This window comes from Falco cherrug, chromosome 7 (assembly GCF_023634085.1).
Source record: "Falco cherrug isolate bFalChe1 chromosome 7, bFalChe1.pri, whole genome shotgun sequence".
NCBI classification, from domain to species: domain Eukaryota; kingdom Metazoa; phylum Chordata; class Aves; order Falconiformes; family Falconidae; genus Falco; species Falco cherrug.
Window position 1 is genome coordinate 1,766,615 of NC_073703.1, and position 20,290 is coordinate 1,786,904.

Consider the following 20,290-nt stretch of genomic DNA (forward strand, 5'->3'; position numbering starts at 1 on the left):
CCTACTGGTCCTATTAGCCCGCCATACGCCTGCATTTCACTGCTTCTCCACTGCTCTCAGGCCTTTAGCACAGTTCTGGAGACTTTATTTCTGTGCACTGGTTGAGAAATTTGCCTGCAACTCCACCTATCTATGATTGAATAAAGTAAGAGCTAAGCTAGCCCTTTTTTTGTTTCCTTTTGTCTCTGAAAATCCATTAAAAAATCTCCTTATTAATACAGTGTAATCCATTTTTGTAAATACATGCCTTCAGGAATGTCTTTCTTAAATGGAATAGCAAAAAGTATTTTTGCCAAAGTTAATTTTTCTGTTTTATAGACCAGTGTTATCCAAAATGCTCCAGATGAAATATCAGTATGTTACTCTGGCAAATGCCATCACTCTTGGTATTGAAGTTCTGCCGCCAAAAATAGGCATTAGGATTGAAGCTTTCAGTGATGTCCTCGTTAAACCGTTTTCACACCTTTTTCCTAATTGGATTTCTGAATTATACAGTCTGATTTTTTTAAAATTCTTTTTTAAAAAATTCTTCCAGCTTTTCCAAGTACCCAAGGCTCTGCACAGGTAAAACAGAACAAAGCTTTACCATCACTGGCACATGCTTCAGAGTGACTAGATAAATCGCTTGATCTTCTGCAGTGGAGTTAAAAACCCACTGCAGTTATGAGGATTCAAGAGGGAAGAATGTAATATGACAGAGGCAAACACCTGAACAGGCTCCTGAAACGCTGCACTTGTACTACTTCAGAGACAACCACCTCCTCCCAAGGGAAGTCTGCTCGGGACACCAGGACTCAGGGGTTCAAAGCACGGCTGGAGCTCCAGGGAATAACCACACTTACTGCAGCTTCAGGGAACAGGATAACAAGTGCTAGCTGTAAAGACTTCATTAAAATAGGAAAGAACAGATGATCCTGGGCAGTCCACAAAGCACTTCTCAACTGGCTTTGCCCTCACTTTAGCTTATTTTCACCTTTATTTACATGGCAACAGTCTCACTTCTAACTTGCATCAGAGTATCAAAGAAAACTACAGTAAGAAGCTGCCTTCCTCCTCTCCCCTCCTCATTTTCCTATTGCACCCATCCAAACTTTGAAAACATGCACCAAGTGTCTGCTACATAGACTGGTACTCTAATTAACACCTTTTTTCTTCTTCACTGAAGGGTGTTAATTAAGCGATAATTTTTTTGAGGGTGGAAAAAACCCCGCTATCACTTTGTCAAAGTATTGCATTTTTACTTCATTTAGGATGGAAAAAAAGCAACCTATTTAATGTTTAGTTTCTTTCCAATATTCACCTCTACTAAACCAAAATACCTGAAATTAGTCAAATCTACAAAAAAGCGAAGCCAGCATGCCAGGCAGAGAAGGATGAAGATGGCCTCAATTCCACAGAAGGCACTAAAGCATCCTGCCTGTTTTCACCTATCATCTAGTAGGTTTCACGGTTTCCTATTCTTTCATCACTAAAGAGCATGAGTTTTAATCATACCACTGATAAGAAATGGGTTTGGTCTTAATCACTTCCCTGATAAGAGATGGGTTTAAGTTTTACAGGGCACTCCCTGTCCTCTTTGCTGACCTCACCAGCTGCAGTAGCACCACTGTGTGCTGCATCAGCAACATTTGGTTATAGTCTCCAAAATGCCAAACCAGTCCCATCAACTAAAAAAACCTGGCATTAATTTTCTTGTCTGTTTTGCCCTATTCTTCAGCTAACTGCAGAAACAGCTTTAAAAGCAGTACTGTGACATGCATATCAGATATCCAGATGAGCCTATGCTGTCTACAAGTATACTGAGAACTGGAGCAATGCATGAAATTAATTCCTGCATCTCATCATGCAGCTTTATATAGCTGAAGGTAGGTTACGACCTGCTAGAGGAAAACACTACCCAGAGAGCATCATCTAAAATTCATGAGCCCATGATACAGCGTTAGATTCATTTCACAGCGAGGGAAGCCTGAGGATTACTTTCTCCAGGTCCACAGACATGAGGATTAACATTTTCTGGATTCAAACCAACATTCCTCATTTCTCTGTGCATTAGAAAACTTGCTTGATCTGACATGCAAAAAGATTTATGGACAAGCTAATACATTTGTTTGCTGAAATAAAATTCAAAGACCTTAAGTAAATGGCTTTGGAGTCTTCACAGTTATAAGGCCATCCTGGGAATATGCCCCATGTAGCCAAGAGACACTTCTCTGCACAGATGGATGGAAAAAGGACACACACAGTGATCAGCTTCTGGGCTATAATCAGAGAATTCAGACTGGAAAGGATTTCTGAAGGTCCTCTAGTCCAACTGCCTCCCTCAAACACAAAACCCTTAGATCAAGTTGAGGCTCTCAAGCTGCCCATTGGCCTTATTCCACATACATTCACATTCATGCTTTTGTTCAAGAATTTCCTCAGAATAAAAAAAGCAATGTTTAACTTCACACTGCAATGATTTTCAAGTGCAAGTATTATTTTATGGTTACTTCTATTGTGCAGAAAAGGATCTCAGTAACAACATTTCACTAAAAAAAAACACAAAGCACAGTGCATAGAAACACTACTGGGTAGAAAAGACACTGGTGTGTCACAGCAATTGCAGCTATGCACTTCCAATTGCAGGAAGTTACTTTCACCCCATATAAGTTTTCATTATATAAATCCTTTGGGTTCAGAAACCTTCTTCAGACATCTTTCTCATATTCACACACAATTTCATGAGTTGTGGAAGTATTTACAATTCTTCCACTTTTGCAACAACCCCGTACCAGTATGTTTGATACTATAAGGTAGAAGGCATGAAAAAGGCATGATTAAAGCCTGGCATATCCAGCTAAAGAAGAACAGAATAAGGAATTGGTATCTACTCCCGCATTTTAGCTCCATGTAGATGTCAGCCTGCTGGCTATAGTCACATTTTGAAGTGTAGGAGTTGGCAGATCTTTTTTCCCAGTTCTTTAGGTGGGAAGAATAAAGTTCTTATTTCTCGAGTACTATAAAAGAGCATAGTCCAAAGAAGTAAGTGGAACACTTACGTGGGTCTCTTACTAACAACTGGGAAACATGGTATTTCAATTAGTTACTGAGAAAATGATAGACCAAAACTGAAATATGTTGCACTTCTGAAACAGTAAGCAAAGCTTGATATCAACGTTTAATTGGTCTTTGTTAAGGATCTCTAACTTGCCAATCCCTGTATTTTCTGCAAAGGACTTAAAAGCGCTGATAACTAAAGCAGTGGTTTACATGTATAAACTAACTATTCAAATGACACAAGGAGCAGACATGGGGCAAAAAGATGTAATTTTTGCACAAGCTTGTCCCCAAAATGAATTCTGCAGTCCCTACCATAGCTCATTTTCTACTGAGTGCAAGCTCTATCTTCAGTTTATAGCTTCCTCCTTATCAAAGTTGGCTTTTTGTCTCAAGCCTATCTGCTAATACGCATTGAAGAAGTGTGAACTAGAAAGCTCCAAGCGTCTCTGCCCTGTGAGTTTGTCTGTTAAAGCAATTCTCTCTGTTTTGGACATACTGGTTCAAGACACATTTTTAAATATCACTGCAGACATGTAATTAAAGAAGCCACTTCTATAGGAGGTATGGAAAAATCCCCCATTTACTTATGATGCGCCAACCAACTCTCTCCAAGTAAACAACAGATCGACAGAGACATTACAAAACCAACTCTGATCAGTCTGAAGCACATTTTAATTTCCCTGTGAAACAGTTAATGGTATCCAGATCAACAGCAAGTGCATGCATTTATTCAGTGCCATAAAAAGCATGTTTCTTCTTATTTCAAAGAAAATATAAAAAGGACATGAGTCAAGAGCTACTCCTATCCATCTTTGAAGTAGCTCACATACACCACAAGTAGCACAGAAGACAACATCTTAAACAGAATTATATTTAGCTATGTGGCATTTCAATCATGTGCTTTAAAGAAAGCAAGCCTGGGTAACTTCATTATTCAGCATTTCATGTAGACCAACAACTTACATAATACCAATTAAATGTGGATGACAAAGCCATTCCAGCGATTCCAGGAAAATGGTAAGTTGCTCCTCACAGAGGGCACACATCTCTGTTCAGGACAATGCCAGCAAAACACAAGCCAGTCTTAGTAATAAAATACCTTAAAATTCCAAAGAGGCTTCTCATCATCATGCTCCTGAATGCTACATGCATGACTAGAAAACCTTCCCCTGGGCCGACTACAAACTGAAGGGGCTCAGCGTTGGAGGACTGATGCAAGAGTCAAGTGACTTAAGGCAGTTTTCATTCTCTAGCCAACTGATTAGGGATTCAAAGCAGACATACAAGTGGTAATCAGGTTCACTAAGTACCCATGCTCTCCCTCTTGTACAACCTTGAGCTATAAAATATTCTAATCTGAAGGCGAAAAATCCCCTTATCTACAGACACTTACAGAACAAACACTTGGTATCAGGCACCCAACCTAATCACCTGAAGGAGCTGGGACTATTGCTTGTCTGATGCTGGCATAGTGCAGGATGCCATGCCAAGGCTTTTTAAAACCATGTAATTGTGAGGAAATGCTGCTTTTGCATGCCTGGTGGTTCTGAAGAGCGCATGCTGTCAGGAAGCTGGTTTGAACCCATCAAGGAGCGTATATTACAAGAGATTTCCTTCCATGGAGGATCTGTAGGCCAGTTTCTCAAATGTTTTTCCAAAGATTAAACTTGTATCATCCTCAGGAAAGACAGGCATTATTCTCCTGTTCTTTCTATTTATGCTTCTCCCTGGCACAACTCATGGACAAAGAGACTTATAATCATCCATGCAGGGAGAAAAAAAAAAAAAAAAAAAAAAAAAAGGCCAGCATTTGTTAGTTTGCAGAAAGACACAGGAGCAGACAGAAAGGCTTCTGTACATTGCCAAAAAAAAAAACCCCAAAACAACGAGGAACCCACTCCCTGGAAATAAGCAGGAAGGAATGCAGCTTCACAACACTGAAAAGCAGAGTTACAGCAGACAGCAATTTAAATTTGTCTAGTGTTAACATGTAACAGCAATCGAAGCCTGCATGCTAAAGATCCCATAAAAGTTTTAAGATCATTAGATTTGCAACTTAAAGATACTGAAAACGCTATAAAATGTTGGTGAGGATAACAATAAGTATCTTGTGTTCAGGTTAATTATTTAAAATCCTCAGACTATGCCATTAGAGGGCTAAAGGTTTACAGTACTCCTCACTTTTGCTTTGACCTTTCCTGATCCAACAAACGTGTGTCTGGAAAGAGATTGATTACATTTCTCTTTAGCATTAAGGAAGCACACACTAAACGTCAAACCTCTTTTTTCCCTTTTGCGCATTCTGCATATGTATGAGCTGCTCCATCTCATCCACGATGAAGAAGCAGGACATTTCAATACACCACCCTTTAAAAGAAATGCCCTCTGCAGAATTGTTGGATTATGTAACAGGTCACACAGTCTCAGGCAGGGCTGAGAACAACTAATTCAGAAAAAAATATATTCCTTTATGTGCACAAGAAATACTATTAGCAGAAGGTGTACTACATTTTAGGTACAATACATTTTAAGATGTAAATCAGAGTTCAACTTTTAACAGAGCAAGATCTGCCTAATAACAATATGTAAGAATACTGGCCCTGCTGCAGGAGACGGGGTTTGAGGAGGGATGCTTTATTTACTTCAAAAGGTTATGTTCACCATAGTTGGAGAGAATTACTGCCTACTAACTCCAGAGCAACACACCTCTACAAGGTCAGGTCTTGATCTCCCTGGTCAGACAAGCTATGCAGTGTATACAAGTGGCAGCAGACAGCCCAAAGACTGTAATCTCCCGGAGAACACCATTATAGCATTCCAGTTACAGGGAAGGCTGTGGCAGAGGAAAAGGCAACGTGTTAGAAAGTGGCAGAGATGCTGCAATTTGTTTGCCAGATTTCTGTTCCTTTGCAAATTGAGACACCTTTGTTCCGAGTTGCATTTTTAAATAATGTTTCTCCCCAAGCCATTTCTGCATCGCAGTTCAGGCTTTGCTAACTCAGACATCCACATCAAGCTGTCTACCAACACAGACTTGTATATAGGACATGCCAATAGAAATAGCCTTGCCCTTCCCACTGCTTTGTGCCAGTACCCACAGCTGCATCAGTTACATCATAGATCAGATCCTTTCTTGGACCGGGGGTTTGATCTCACACGGCCTACTGACACCACTTAGATTATTAGGACAAAAATAAACTTCTGAGGGCAGCTCCTCTACACCATCAAGTATTGCTATTTATGAGATGAAATTCAAGTTCAGTATCAGCCAAGATTAACACAAGCCTAACTGGTGATTACACACACTGTGCATCCTAATCCACATGTAGAAATTGCCTTCCTGCAGCCAAAGCCTGCTCATCTCAGGGAACCAAGCCACTCGGATCTCCTGACTTTGTCCTCACGCCTCACACAAATTATGTGCTGAAGGGCCACAAAATCCCCCAAAACGCCAGTCATGGTTAAAGGGTTCCATTTTTGAGCTTCTGGGTTTTCTAGCTAAGAGAGTCAGCCTTACAGCTTTAAACGCAGCCTAGAGCCCTCTTGAGTTGGTTCCCCTACTATTTCTTTTACAGCAAAAGCAGCAATCCAATTAAGGGCCAAGCAGATCTGGACTCTTCAAATACGCAACATAAAAGGGAGCTGACATAAAATACTGAAAGAAACCTGTTCTTTTGTTCAGGAAATTTACAGACCACCACCACCACGCCACCAGTACTAATGAGGGGACGGGATGACACAACCCAAAACCTGTATCTACTATAAGGGTTCTGCAAGCATTAAAGAAGTGAAGCCCCCTAACAGTTAGCTAAGCAGCCTTTAAACATTAATTTGGCAATTCTTATTTTTTGAACTCAGCAGCAGTACCACCACATGACTGATACAATGCATTTACGCAGATAGCTTGACAGGAGTGAGAACTAGAAGCTTGAACGGCAAGGGATTGAGATGACTTCACTATAAAACTGAGGAGATATGAAAAACAAAAATAAGTACTACACAGACGTCTGTGGCAGGATCTGGCATGCCTGAACCATCAAGAGAACTCAAGTCCAGCCTCCTCAAGATAACAGGGAATCCAGACCTACAGCTGAGAGATATTTAAGAGTGCGTTTGACTACGTTTTAGAGATTTATGGTGTTTGAGAATGGTATAAATGGTAAACAATTTGGTTAAAACCTAGTTTGAATCATCTCCCCAAACTCCAGTAAAAAAGGTATTACTTCTATTTTACATCACAGCGCTGGTAAAGAGCTGTCATACTTAACATGACAACACTATGAAGTCCATCACGCGCTCTTGAACCACAGACCACTTTCCATTGTACAGTCACTTTACAACAGCATTAGAAGACATTTTTTAAATACCTTACTACAGACAAGACAGAAGCACTGAAAAAATTTATCCTGTAGCAGGCCTTTAACAGTGGTGGTTGCAGCAAGGATGTAAGAATAGGGCAAACATGTTGTGATCTTCTGTCAGCATTCAAGAGTTTGCTGCTGAGGGTTTTCCTAAACTAAAGGTGACATTTTCATTGCCATCTTAGAGCAAGTTTACATTTCCACAAAGAAACCAAAAAGCTTTATTTAGTAATTTTCCATCTGTTTGAGGCAAGAGCTCTGTTTCAGTTTGCAAAAAGAGGACAAAAGTATAATATTTGGAAAACCCTTTGGGAATTATAAATCCACTTCATTTTGTCACACTGAGGTCCCAGAAGAGGAGAGCAGCAATGCAGGACAAGGCACCCTCATACTGGTACTGACTGGGCAGCCAATGCCAGATTAACATCTGGTAGGTGCTGTTAAAAGGATAAATCATCTCTGCAGTTACTTTGCTGCCTAGAAGAGGCATAAATAAAGGGACAACAAAAAAGAATGTGATAATGCTTTGCTGAAAAATGTAAATGGAGGCTACTGACAAGCAACTATAACTATCAAACACTTACCGTGTACTAAAGAGCCACACACTTCATTGTATCTATTTAAAGCAAGATTTGAGACTATGAAGATGGAGGTATGGGAAAGGAGAAGACTCTAACCAGTACTGTATTCATCCATGCCCTTTTACTGTTACTGCCTTGGGCATTATTTTATAGCTCCTTAAAAGCTATTTCTCTCCATCCTGTCATTTTTGTTCATTCTCCCAACTAATTCACTTCCTAGAAACCAAAACCAACTTTTGTTCTTTTCTTACTCCATATGGCTCAAGATTGGGGTCACTAAACTGGTCCTGCTATTGCTAAAAATAGGAGCTTTGAGAATCTTGAGACCCAAAACATGCAGATTTGCTTTAAAACTATCTTACACCCTTAAGTGAGATCCTAAGTTGCTACTGAGCACTACAGAACTTGCAGCAAAGTGTTAAAAAATCTGTCCGTTAAAAACTTAACAAATTAAGTCTGAAAGTAGACCATCAGTACTGTATATCTAAATTTTATATTAGGTTCAGTATCCTCAAAACTGGGGATAGATGTGAACTGTCCTGTCCACAACAAGCAGTTCGTTTCTGCAAGCAAACAGCCAGGAAAGGAACACTGCATTACCACACAGTGTCCTCTCTGCTGAAGTTGCGGGGGGAAAAAAAATGGGGAGAATTGCACCATAACTGATCTAAATACAAACAACACAACAGAAAGAAATAAAAACATTTATACTACAGTCATGTTTGACAACAAGCAGAAAAGCCCTCACAGAGCTGAATGGTTACAGCCAGGTAACCATTCCTAATCATTCTGTATAAAGAAAGAATCAGCACTAACAGGATAAAGCTCAAATACTGCCAAAAATACAAGGGTCAGAGGTGATAGCACCTACACTGGAAGGGGAAATCCAAAGGTGAACATGACCTAAAGTGTTCTATGACGGATGCTAGTCATCAACAGAAACACAAACCCAAATACAGTAGAACACAATTTTGTGAAATGTAACCTTTTTGGCAGTTCTGAAAGCACTGGTGTCAGACCAGAGAGTGATGGTCATCCCCAGGCCTGAGCAGAGGGGTGAAGCTTGTAAGAGCAAAAGGGCAAGTCCCCAAATGAAACAAAGATAAACAGAAATAACTGGCAGTGTCAGTTTCTAGATTCTGGGCACCAAACAGGCACCAAATGTACCACTTTTTAAAGAAAAATGAAGCATAAAGGGAGCAGCAACCCGGATGTATTTTTCTCTTCGTGCAGATTTAGAGCAATCGTACCAAAGAAAAGCTCTCCAAGTATAACCAAAATGTCTATTTGTTCAAATAACTACCAAATAATCTTTTCACCTGCAGTTTGGAAGTATCTGCACCAAGTCCTTCAGTATGCCTGAGACATGCTCAGATTTTACCATTAGGGTAAACAAAAACCACTTGTGTCTAACGGGATAGATCATAAGCAGCTAGTAACAGCTCTGTTCACTACCTTTTTTAACGCTCTCCCCAGCATGAAAACGCAAGGGGAGGGAGGGGGGAAAGGCAGGCCAGACAAGCCCTAGCTTCCCAACATACATAAACAGGGAAGAGCCCATTCAGAGGAGACTTCCAAATTCCAAAGACCAGGTGCAGCCTGGCTCACAAAACCGAGTCACAAACCCATGATGTTGAGCTGCTTTGGCATTTTGAAAACACCTCCCCAAGGCAGTTCTCTCCTAGTGAAGTGGTAAGCCTCAACAGAAACAACTAAATTCACTGTTTATGCAGCCTGGCAGTCATAACAAGAGGAAGAAGTTAGCTGCAGAACTTGTCTTACCATGTGCAAACACCAAATAAAGTGATATCCCCACATAATGAGCTTCCTATTCACTTCCTAGACTCTTTAAGGTAATCTATCACAAGTGTAAACTAAGCTGCCTGACAGAGCCTACCCACACTGCAAGTCTTCAGCTACAAACTTGAGAAACAGAATAATGCCTCATGCTCAGCGTAGAAGTTTATTTGGTGACTACCTGGCTTAAAACTACAATTTGTACATCCTGTTACTGCATTTTTTAGTATACTAAGACCAGCAAACTTGCCTTATATATACACAGTAGGTTTGCACAGCAAGGTTTTGGTAGCGTGGGGGCTACAGAGGTGGCTTCTGTGAGAAGATGCCAGAAGCTTCGCCCATGTCCAATGGAGCCCACACCAGCTGGCTCCAAGACAGACCTGGCCAAGGCTGAGCTAACCAGCAATAGTGGTAGCGCCTCTGTGATAGCATATTAAGAAGGAAAAAATTTTTTTTTTTTTTTTTGTGCCAGCAAGAGAGAGAAGTGAGACTATGTGAGAGCAACTCTGCAGACATGAGGGTCAGTGGAGAAGGAGGGCAGGAGGTGCTCCAGGTGCTGCAGATTTCCCAGTAGCCTGTGGCGAAGAACATGGTGAGGCAGGCTGTCCCCCCACAGCCCATGGGGGTCCATGGTGGAGCAGGTAGTCACCTGCAGCCTGTGGAGGGCCCCATGCTGGAGCAGGGGGATGCCTGAAGGAGGCTGACCCTGTGGGCAGCCCGTGCTGAAGCAGGTTTGCTGGCAGGACTTGTGACCCCGTGGGGGACCCATGCTGGAGCACTCTGTTCCTGAAGGACGGCACCACGTGGGAGGGACCCACACTGCAGCAGTGTGCAGAACTGCAGCCCGTGGGAAGGGCTCACGTTGGAAATGTTTATGGAGAACTGTCTCCCACGGGAGGGAGGGACCCCACACTGGAGCATGGGAAGAGTGCAAGGAGGAAGGAGCAGCAGAAGCAATGTGTGATGAACTGACCATAACCCCCATCCCCCTGCACCACTCGGAGGGAGGGGGCAGAGAAACGTGGAATTAAGTTAAGCCCAGGAAGAAGGGAGGGGTGGGGGGAAGGTGTTTTTCCAATTTGAATGGTAATAAACTAATTTTGCCCAAGTGGAATCTGTTTTGCCCATGACGGTAATTGCCAAGTGATCTCCCTGTCCCTATCTCTGGCCCACAAGCATTTTGTTATATTTTCTCTCCCCTGTCTTGGTTGAGGAAGGGAGTGACAGCACAGCTTTGGTGGGCACCTGGCATTCAGCCAGGGTCAAACCACCACAATATATAATTTCTGTCCTCCATGTCATTTATTTCTGGCTTTGTTTGATCTTAGCCTCTTAACTCTCCTCAAACCTCACTGGAACAGTTTTCAATCTTTTCCTGCTATACCCTCTCCTTTCTAAATAAAGATTATACAGGACTGCACAGGGTAAGAATCTGCGCAGAACTAAAACATTTCAAGTTACACACAGTGATATGAGTCTTTCCCACTTCAAATTAGACCCCCCCCAAACATGAATTAATATGTCATCATACTTCTATAAAAATTACAGATATGCAATACATTAAAAAAAAAATATATGTGAGAATGGGATTCAGCTGCTTGCAACCTTGGATGCTTAAAGCAAAGAGGAGAGGACAAAATAATATTAAGTTCCCTGCAAAAGGATGCTTTAGGTAAACTGTCAGTATATACAGGTTAGACTCCCTCAAGCAGAAATTAACCACCAGTGTGACAAACAGATTTTTGCTGTCCTTGCTTGAAGGTACATAGACAACAATATCAACCACATACTGCAAAACTGTATGTTATAGATCTTCTAATTCTTTGCTCAGTCAGCCTGCATTACACCTCTTGGTAACAATGATTCTAACCTGCTCAAACAGGGAATTAAAATCAAGCCCATCTTCTATAACACTATGAATTTTTAGCACTAGGCCACCCTCAACCCACCAATAATTCACGGGAAAAGATAATCCTTGCACACACAGTAGCTTGGCTTATCTTCTCAGTCTTGTGCCCAAGACTTACAGAAACTAGCTTTCACAATGCCATGGAAAGCTGTGTATCACAGATCAAATAATACCCACCTAGCATTCGTTCTGTCCTTTTCAACTACATTCTATTAATTATCCTTTAGTGTACTGAGAATTAAAAAAAAACAACAAACAACCACCACCAACAACAAAACAACAAAACCCAGCAACTAAACTTGCAAAAAACCCCCTAAACAGAAACCAAACGCACCCATAGCCAACTCTCTGGATGTGTTTACGATCTCAGATCCTGTGTCAAGGCATCTTCCTTTCTTTGCCCAGCCAAGCAACCCTAATTTACACAACCATCTCTGGAGCATTGCTCTTTTAGGCTCTGGACTGTAATATTAATTTCAGATTTTCCTCAAGAAAGAAGGTATCACATAACATTTTGAACACTTACGTCAGTCATTACATAGTGTTTAGCAACACAGAAAGACAAGAGCTTCTTAACATTACAACACTTGCATGAATTTAACAAGACTAACAGAAATCGTGCAGCTGAACTCCAATTTATAATTGCATTTAAATCATTTAGCGTAATTTAATTTGTTATTAGGAGTTCTGAATTAATATGACAGGAATTAAAATACTTGCACATTTACAACTTGAACCTGCTAAGGTAGATTACCTTAGTTAACTACCACAAAGCTTTCCTAACAAACTAGGCAAAAAAAAAAAAAAAATTAAAAAATCCAAGAGTGATCAGTCAATACGGTATCTACTCTGACTTTAAAAATGCACTCAAGCATCTGTTTTTTCAAACTCATGCTGTACACCTTCAAGAAATTATTTCGGTCTGCCTTTGGTCTGCCATTATGTCTGCTGGGAGCCTACTGCATTGTCAAAATCCTTGTCAAGCTCTTTTCTAGGCATTTCAGTTCAATTTTCTCTTTTTAAATGTAAAATACACTCTTTATCAGTTTTACCAACCTCCCAGAATTAAATCCTTTTCTCACTCACAGTTTTGGACTGATTGCGTCTTTTCAGGCCTTTCCTTTTCTAGTCCATTATATTCCCCTTCCTCTTATTTTCTCAGGTCTTCAATATGCCCCTCAGAAAATGCATTTAGTTTAGGTTTCCAAACAAATGCACAAGCTATAGGGAAAGCCGTTGTGGCCCCTACAACGCTAGCGATGATTCACAAAATGTGGGTAGTAAGTAGCTACACTGCTTAGCTACACTAAGTAGCACTTCAGTTCAATAGATTTGTTAATGTGGCATTTTAAAACATGTAATGTAAAACAAGACTATATGAATTACAGCAATCCAAGACTTCCCCCCACACACTTTATTCAGACCAGAACAGGACATTATGATCTACTTTTCCCCTACAAACGGGCCTCACAATGCAAGTCCATTTAGCTAGTCACCTACTGTCTTGGGCACTTTCCTCCTCATCATCATCTGGAAAATTTGTTCTTTCATAACATCCCTGCCCCTGCTTTTTCTTTGATACATCAAAAGGCTTGCAACCTGGTATCAACAGCTAACACAACAGATACAAACATTGTGTCCCTGAGGCTCCATCTTACATACTGAAGTTCCAACTACACCTCCAAAGAACGGAAGACAGACACGATGCCTCTTCCTCCCTCCTTCAAAAGCAGCTGCAAAGCAGAGATCTTCTACTACCCTACCCTGTTTCAACATCAAAGCCATTAAGAAAAGGATGAAGGCACTCCTCTCCTACAACTCTTCAACAGCGTGCCATGTGGGGTCATATTTACTCAACATCCTCTTCCCAGGATTAGAGCCCACTGTTCACACTTTCCCCCACACATACACACCTTCCAGTAGCCAAAATACTATGCTGACATGATGGTGCTGTTTTCTACTGCATCCGAAACAGAAATGGTGGAAATAAATCCCCATCTCGCTCTCAAAAAACTTCTCATTCTTAATTATAGCAGAGTTCTACCGCTTCTGACACCGTATGATGAAGAACCCTTCACAACTTCAAAAGTTCCTGGCTTGTTTCTTGAATGAGTTTGCATTAGTGCATGGTGACTTCAGCCACACAGGTGATCTAAATAAGCTTCAAGCTTATAAAAAAGGGCATGAATTTTTAAAAGTCTACAGCAGTTATCTTACTAGGGGATAAATATTTCGAAGTTTTGACACAGATAGATATTCAATCCAGGTTGAAATTTTATTTAGACTCAATCTCCAACACCAAGAGATGACCACACAGTACAAGACATCAAAAGCATGTAACAAAGTGAAAATAAATCTAGCATATCGAGTAAGATTTTTAAAAGCACAGAAATAATGTTACAGATAATTAACCTGATTTGAACAACTGAATATTATGTTTGATACGGAGCTCTGATAACTCCCAAGTTATGTTTTAACAGCCGTTCTCCCTCCAACTTTATACAAGTCATGTCCCTTATTCTAGAATTAACTGGGAAAAAAACGACAAGCCACTATAATCATTACGAAATACTGATAAGCTGCTTGTTTTAGGAAGTCTGACTGACACATAAAGGCTGTTCTCAAGCATCTAACTGACTCTGTGCAAGATCATATTCTGTATCTGGACATCCATCCCCTGGCTCTGGCAGCAGGAATAGCATCTTAACCACTGGTGGGTTTCTATGAACAACCTCAGCAGGACTTCAGCACAGGCAGAAAGCTCAGGTGCACGGAAAAGACTGGAAAGAGAACCTGTTATCACATACACCATTCCAAACAAAGTATGACCATAGTGATAAACAGCCTTGGGGAAAAACTCTAAAACCAGATTACAGGTTGCTTTGGAAAGTATGGGAGTGTCAAGCTGCGGGGTTTAATTCAACTCCTTCTGCAGTACTTTTGGAAGATAGGTGAGTAGAAAAGGGCAGACAGTGCCCATGTTTAAAACACTTAAATGGAACAATTGTGGAGTCGCGGGACCAGTCAGTCCAATTTCAGTGTCCAGAAAAAACAGAAGCTGCTTGGAAGTGCTCAAAAATACAGAATGGCTTAGGGGAAGGAAGAACAGAGCTGCACTGCCTACCCGTAGTTTGATACGGCTTGACACAACAATCTGACCTCATACTATAAAGTTACTAAAACCTAAAGGTGACTGTAGAGGAGAAAGAACAGACGCAGTTTTCCTAATTTTAGTAAAGCTTTTAATACTGTCCTATACAAGAGCCTCAGAATAAAAAATAAAATCTCATTAATGTAGCTTGGTGTACCATGTGCATGTTTTTTGAGATACAGTACACGAACAAGTAGACAGAAAACAGAATGAAATAAGGCCGATGATGGGCTAGAGGGTCTCTTAAGCCGATAAAGCCAAAGCAAGCTGAAGTAGGGGTGCATGCTCAAGAAGATAAAATAGGTCTTTTGACAAGTGAGGGAAGACATCAGAAGTAGATGAGATGCCACTTAAGAACATTTAAGAACTACTTGGTTTAGGCAGTAAAGGAATGCAAAGTAGCAATCCTGCAATTTAAGATCTGACCACCATAAAGGATCCCACGGGACACAAGTCAAAAATGTTTTACTGTAAGAAACCATAAGCGGGAATGCCATATGCAAGACACATTGAGTGATCCCTTCCACTCCACTGAATCTTGGTCTGGTCCCAACTGGACGTGTGTCCAGTTTTACACATCACACTCCAGAAAACGTGACTGAAGAAAATCCACAGAAAAGCACCAGGAATAGTCAGGAAAATACAACTTACCAAGAAGGACCATGACAATCCAGAGAAGTACAGATGGTAATTGCTGATAAGAAGGTTAACACCCACTTTCCCGCTCAATTTGCACAGATAAAAAGAATAAAAAGCTTAAAACAACAGGAAAGCAGCTTTAGGTTAGATTTACAGAAGAAATTTCCAGCTGATAAGCAGAAACAGTTTACCAGATTTCCAATCTTAACAGTGGGAGCTGCAGCACCTCCAGCACTTGAAGCTAAGGAGAGTTTGAACACTCTGTCTTTACAACCCAAGGATGAATCACAGGCTAGCATTGTCCTTTACAATGCAACTTTTTTACAATTGCCTCCTCTAAAGTAGTGCTTACAGCAAAAGAAATAGCTCATTGTGCAGGAGAGAATGCACTTCATTCATGAATTTAACAAGAAGTAGTCTTCATACAGCAATATGTGGTAAGGAGAGTTAACACTCTCAGTGTATTTCATTATTGAAAAGTAGTCCCTCACTTTGAACTGTTTCTCAACATAATTAAAACTATTGTTTGAAATGTCAGTACTAGCAGTTACTACCTCTTTACCTGTTAGTTGAGATCTGTCTGAATTCGGTGCAATTTTCAAGTGTATTGCTTGTATTTAAGTTTCCTATGCGGGAGTTGTAGGAGGAAGGAGAATAGCAATGGTGGGAAAGAGAACAGAACTTTGAACATCTTCCTCGATGCTCAGCCCACACTCACGCTCCATAAATGCTGCATGAAACTGTTTCAGTTTTATCTGGGGACCATCAAAATCATGTCAGAATACAATCAGTGCAAAATGGATGAGAATCAGCAGTCAGAAATAGCATTACAAGGATAAAAGGAAGGTTTTTCACTCTTTTAAGAAGAAACTAATTTTAAGAAGCTACTCTTTCTTGATTTTACAGTCATTTCTATACTGGTTTCTGCCAACAGAAAAGCCACGTTCTATTTTTCAGCCAGCTAGTTAGTTCCTTCACATTCATACAAACAGGATGAAGAGAGCACAGCTAAATAAGTACCATCTACCTTAATTTGTTTTTATTTGCTTTGAATAACCCTAGCAATTTTATCAAGTCAGCTTTCAGTTTTAAAAAATGACGATGATGTTTAATTCCCTCCTCTACAAAATATATGAAGTCTGGTTTTAACCGCACTTTGCCAGACAAAAACTTTGAAAAGGGAAGACTCTGAAAAACTGCTAGCAATTCAACTCACGTTAACGTGCTGAAGAAACACACTGTGGATTGCAAGGGGGCAGTCTAAGGATCTATTTCAAACAGTAAAAATACAGCCATGCTCCGTTAGATCCAAACACTCTAAGGTGAAAGTATTAGTACACTTAAGTCTTTATTTTTAACAAGCAGCTGGAGAAACAAAGATACTGCAAAGGTTAAAAAACATCAACTGGAAGAGGCATGTTATTCATCACCAAAGAGCAAGTCAAGCACCACTCCATAGGGAAGATGCCATTTTGAAGCGCTAAATTGATTTTCCAACAAATAGCAGTTGGAAACTACGGTTTAACAGATCACCTTGACAGACTGGCTTTTTCCAGCAGTTCCTCCTCATCCTTCCTCATGTCTCTTCTAACCCTCCTTTCTGTCACTTCATCTAAACTATCCTCTGGATACCAGTGACAAGCTAGCATGCATCAGAAATGCAGCCCCAAAGAACCCGACAATCTTCTCAGAACAATATTCAGGAAAGTTAAATTTTTCTGTGATCTTCAGGTGTTTATGCAAGAGCTTTAAAAACAATCCATGCAAGTGTCAAAAACCCACTTCCACTTTTGGTAAGCTTAAGTCCATAGGTGAGTCTGGTTCAAAATATTCTGAATTACATTAACTCTGGAAATATCACTGCCTATTCAACAGTGATCTCTTGTCAGAAGCAGAAAAAAAAGCTGCTCCCCACAGACACTCAGGATTCCACTGGGCATTTTCTGTGCCAGGTGAGTGGTGACCTGTCCTGCAGTTTCAAGTACATTGCCATTCCTTTATCATCCTAAACTCACATGGTGTTACTGTACGTTCAACAGCACCTGGACTATCACCTTTCACTACACCAACTGCTCCATATCAATAATAGATAATACAATTTTTGCATACACACTGTGGGATCCTTCTGTATACCTTCAAAGAGCACGCATGTGTGTTAGATGTGTTTTGTCTTTAAAGACGTTGTCCCTAACATGCACATGCCCGTTCAAACCACATAATTTTTCTAATGACTTACAAGAAGTATATACAATTCAGAAAATGGCTGTACCTATTCTTCATGCCAAAGCAAAAGAGGAATTGTTCCATTTCATGAAGCATCTCATTGGCCATTATTTGCTGAAAGAAAACAGTTCCTCTGTGGCAGGGCCTACCATCTTTAAATTTGTTTCCCTCCATTACAACAGCATTCCAATTAGGGTAAAAATTCAACAGAAGCAGTAAGCCTTATTCAGAAGGACCTCCACCTTTCACTTGGCTTGAAAGTGCTTACTCCTTTCCAAGAATATTTTCACTCACCTGTGTAAACTCTTACAGCAGTACAGATACTCTGACTCCCCTACCATTTAATTGCTTGGATGACCCTAGTTAACCAAATAAAAATTAATGAGCTTTCAGGATACACCTGGGGTCTGCAGTCTTACCTCATGCCAAGATCTGCTACTGCTTGGTTAGCTTCATGTCAGGAATAGAAATCATGATTAAGACACTGAAAGGCTAAAGCCTTCCACCTATCCCAAAAATTTATTTCACTGTTGACCTCCAGACATATAACTACTGTCCAACACCAAATGTTTGCACTGCCTACCAGCTATTTGGAATTGTTATACCAGCTGCCAGCATTTGACACCTTGCCTGCTAACTCTGCATAGGAACAGCTTCAGGCACACAACCCATTTAACTTGCTTGTCAGAAGGCTGCTCACCTCACTCCGCCCAAATACAAGGGGAAACACAGCATAGGCAGATTAACCCTGCCATGACGATGCTCATAAGGCACAGCTATCACTGGAAGCAGACAGCATCACTGTAACAGAAAACCAGCTTTATCTGCAACTCAGCCAACTAGCATGCTCCTGGGAGCTCACAAAAAAAGTCCCTCATACTGCAGAAAGCCTACAGTTTTCATTCGTACAGTGTGGATGTCAAAGTTGCTTCTGTTTGGTTAATAGACACCAAGATGTAGTCTGAAAACAGACTTGAGCCTGAAAATCTGCATGTACTAAGGCAACAATTCTAATCTGGGATCTTTGGGACATTATTTCTTCCATCTACATCCCTCCCGTCACTGTGAAATATGCCAAAAGCCTCAATGCTTCTGCTAGAGCAAAGAGCCACCAAAGCTGACCTCATGCTGCAAGGCACAATTCACCTCAATAGAATGAAAACACTAGGACCAAGTGTACAGAGCAGAAAGTAAGGAAAGAGAAGGGAGGCCAACACAATGAAAACTTGTGTGCGATTGGCATATTAGGAAGGTATCCCTTCCTTCCAGGTAAATTTTCCCCAACGCAGACAGACCCGAGCCCCTTGGGAGCCAAGATCCCTGTCCTTCACAGCACTTACAGGCCAAAGCATCCCTGACATTAGTTTCATCATGATGCTGCATAAGAAGCTCCTCCAGAAAGACTGTGCTCAGGCACTTCTAGAGCAGATGAAACCCGCCTTTACGGCTCCCTCATGCCTTCAGATGGCACGGCAAGACATGTATTTTTATGAGCACTGCAGGACCTTCCTTCAAGCAGGAGGCTCGCCCTCGGTTAGACCAGCCTCTTGGCCTCACTTTGTTCTGCCACTAATTGTCATGCACTTGGCTGCAAACTCATCAGGGAGGAGGCATGCCGCGCTGGATTTAGCTCATGCTATCCTACAAGGAAGAAAGAAGGGTGGAGTGTTGTTTTTTTTTTTTTTCCTCTCCTTTTACTCTCCTATCAGAGGACCTCTTTAGTTGCTAAGGAACTACGGGTTTATTGCATTATAAATGATTTAAGGCAGCCCAGCAGATGCAGGTTCAGTAGGCGGGAGGAGATGTTCCATATTACCGGTAGCACGAGACGCCTGAGGAGAAGCGGGGGGAGCGACCGCCGCGGCGCGGCCCTGCCAGCCCCCCTTCCCCTGAGGGAGCCGAAAACACGGCGGGGGGGGGATCCCCCCAAACCGGGGCTCGCCCCCCAACCCCGGGCTGAGAGGGCAGCCGCGGAGCCCAGGGCCCAGACCCCGGCTTGACCCTCGCCCCCCGTCGCGACCCGCCGCCCCCCACAGCAACGCGCCCCCCCGGCCCGCCTCGCCTCACCGCCCTCACCGTTCTGCGCCGCGGCGGGTCCCGGCAGGAGCGCGGCCGTCGCCAGCAACAGCGAGAGAGCGGCGGGGAGCGGCCCGGAGCGCGACATCCTCCTGTCCCCGGCCGGAGAGGGGAAGCGGGAGGAGGAAGGGGGCGACGGGGTGAGGCGGGCGGCGGCGGGAGCGAAGCGGCTCCGGCTCCGTCCTTCTCCGCCGACCTCCTACCGCAGCGCAGCACCCGCTCTCGCGACGCCGCCGCCAGCTCTCGCGAGATTTGAACAGGGGCAGCGAAGGAGGGGGGGAGGCACCGCGCGGGGAGGGGGGCGACGCGCGCGCGGCGGCGGGTTGGCGGGAGGGGGTGTCACGCGTCACGGCCGCCCGCCCCCCGCGGCCGCCATGTTGCCGCCGTTCTCCTCCTGAGGCGACCAGCTGCTGCGCCAGTGGCGGCTTGCCGGGGCATCGCACCGGCGCTGCGGGCCCTTCCTCAGGGGTGCTGCGACCCCCGCCTGAGGCTGGGCTCAGGGGTGCTGTGG

At 42.3% G+C, this 20,290-nt stretch overlaps 1 protein-coding gene across 3 annotated transcripts in view; it reads right to left on the reverse strand.

Moving 5' to 3' along the window:
* Nucleotides 1-20,035, reverse strand: part of NPTN (neuroplastin) — a 59,710-nt gene extending 39,675 nt beyond the window's left edge. For 2 of the 3 annotated variants that reach the window (XM_055716276.1, XM_027802798.2), the window contains exon 1: nt 19,780-20,035. In XM_055716276.1, the coding sequence (XP_055572251.1) occupies nt 19,780-19,867 (88 nt within the window). In that variant the 5' untranslated portion in view covers nt 19,868-20,035. The remainder of the gene's footprint in view (nt 1-19,779) is intronic. The other variant, XM_055716275.1, reaches the window with a different exon arrangement.
* Between the last annotated feature and the right edge of the window lie 255 nt (nt 20,036-20,290).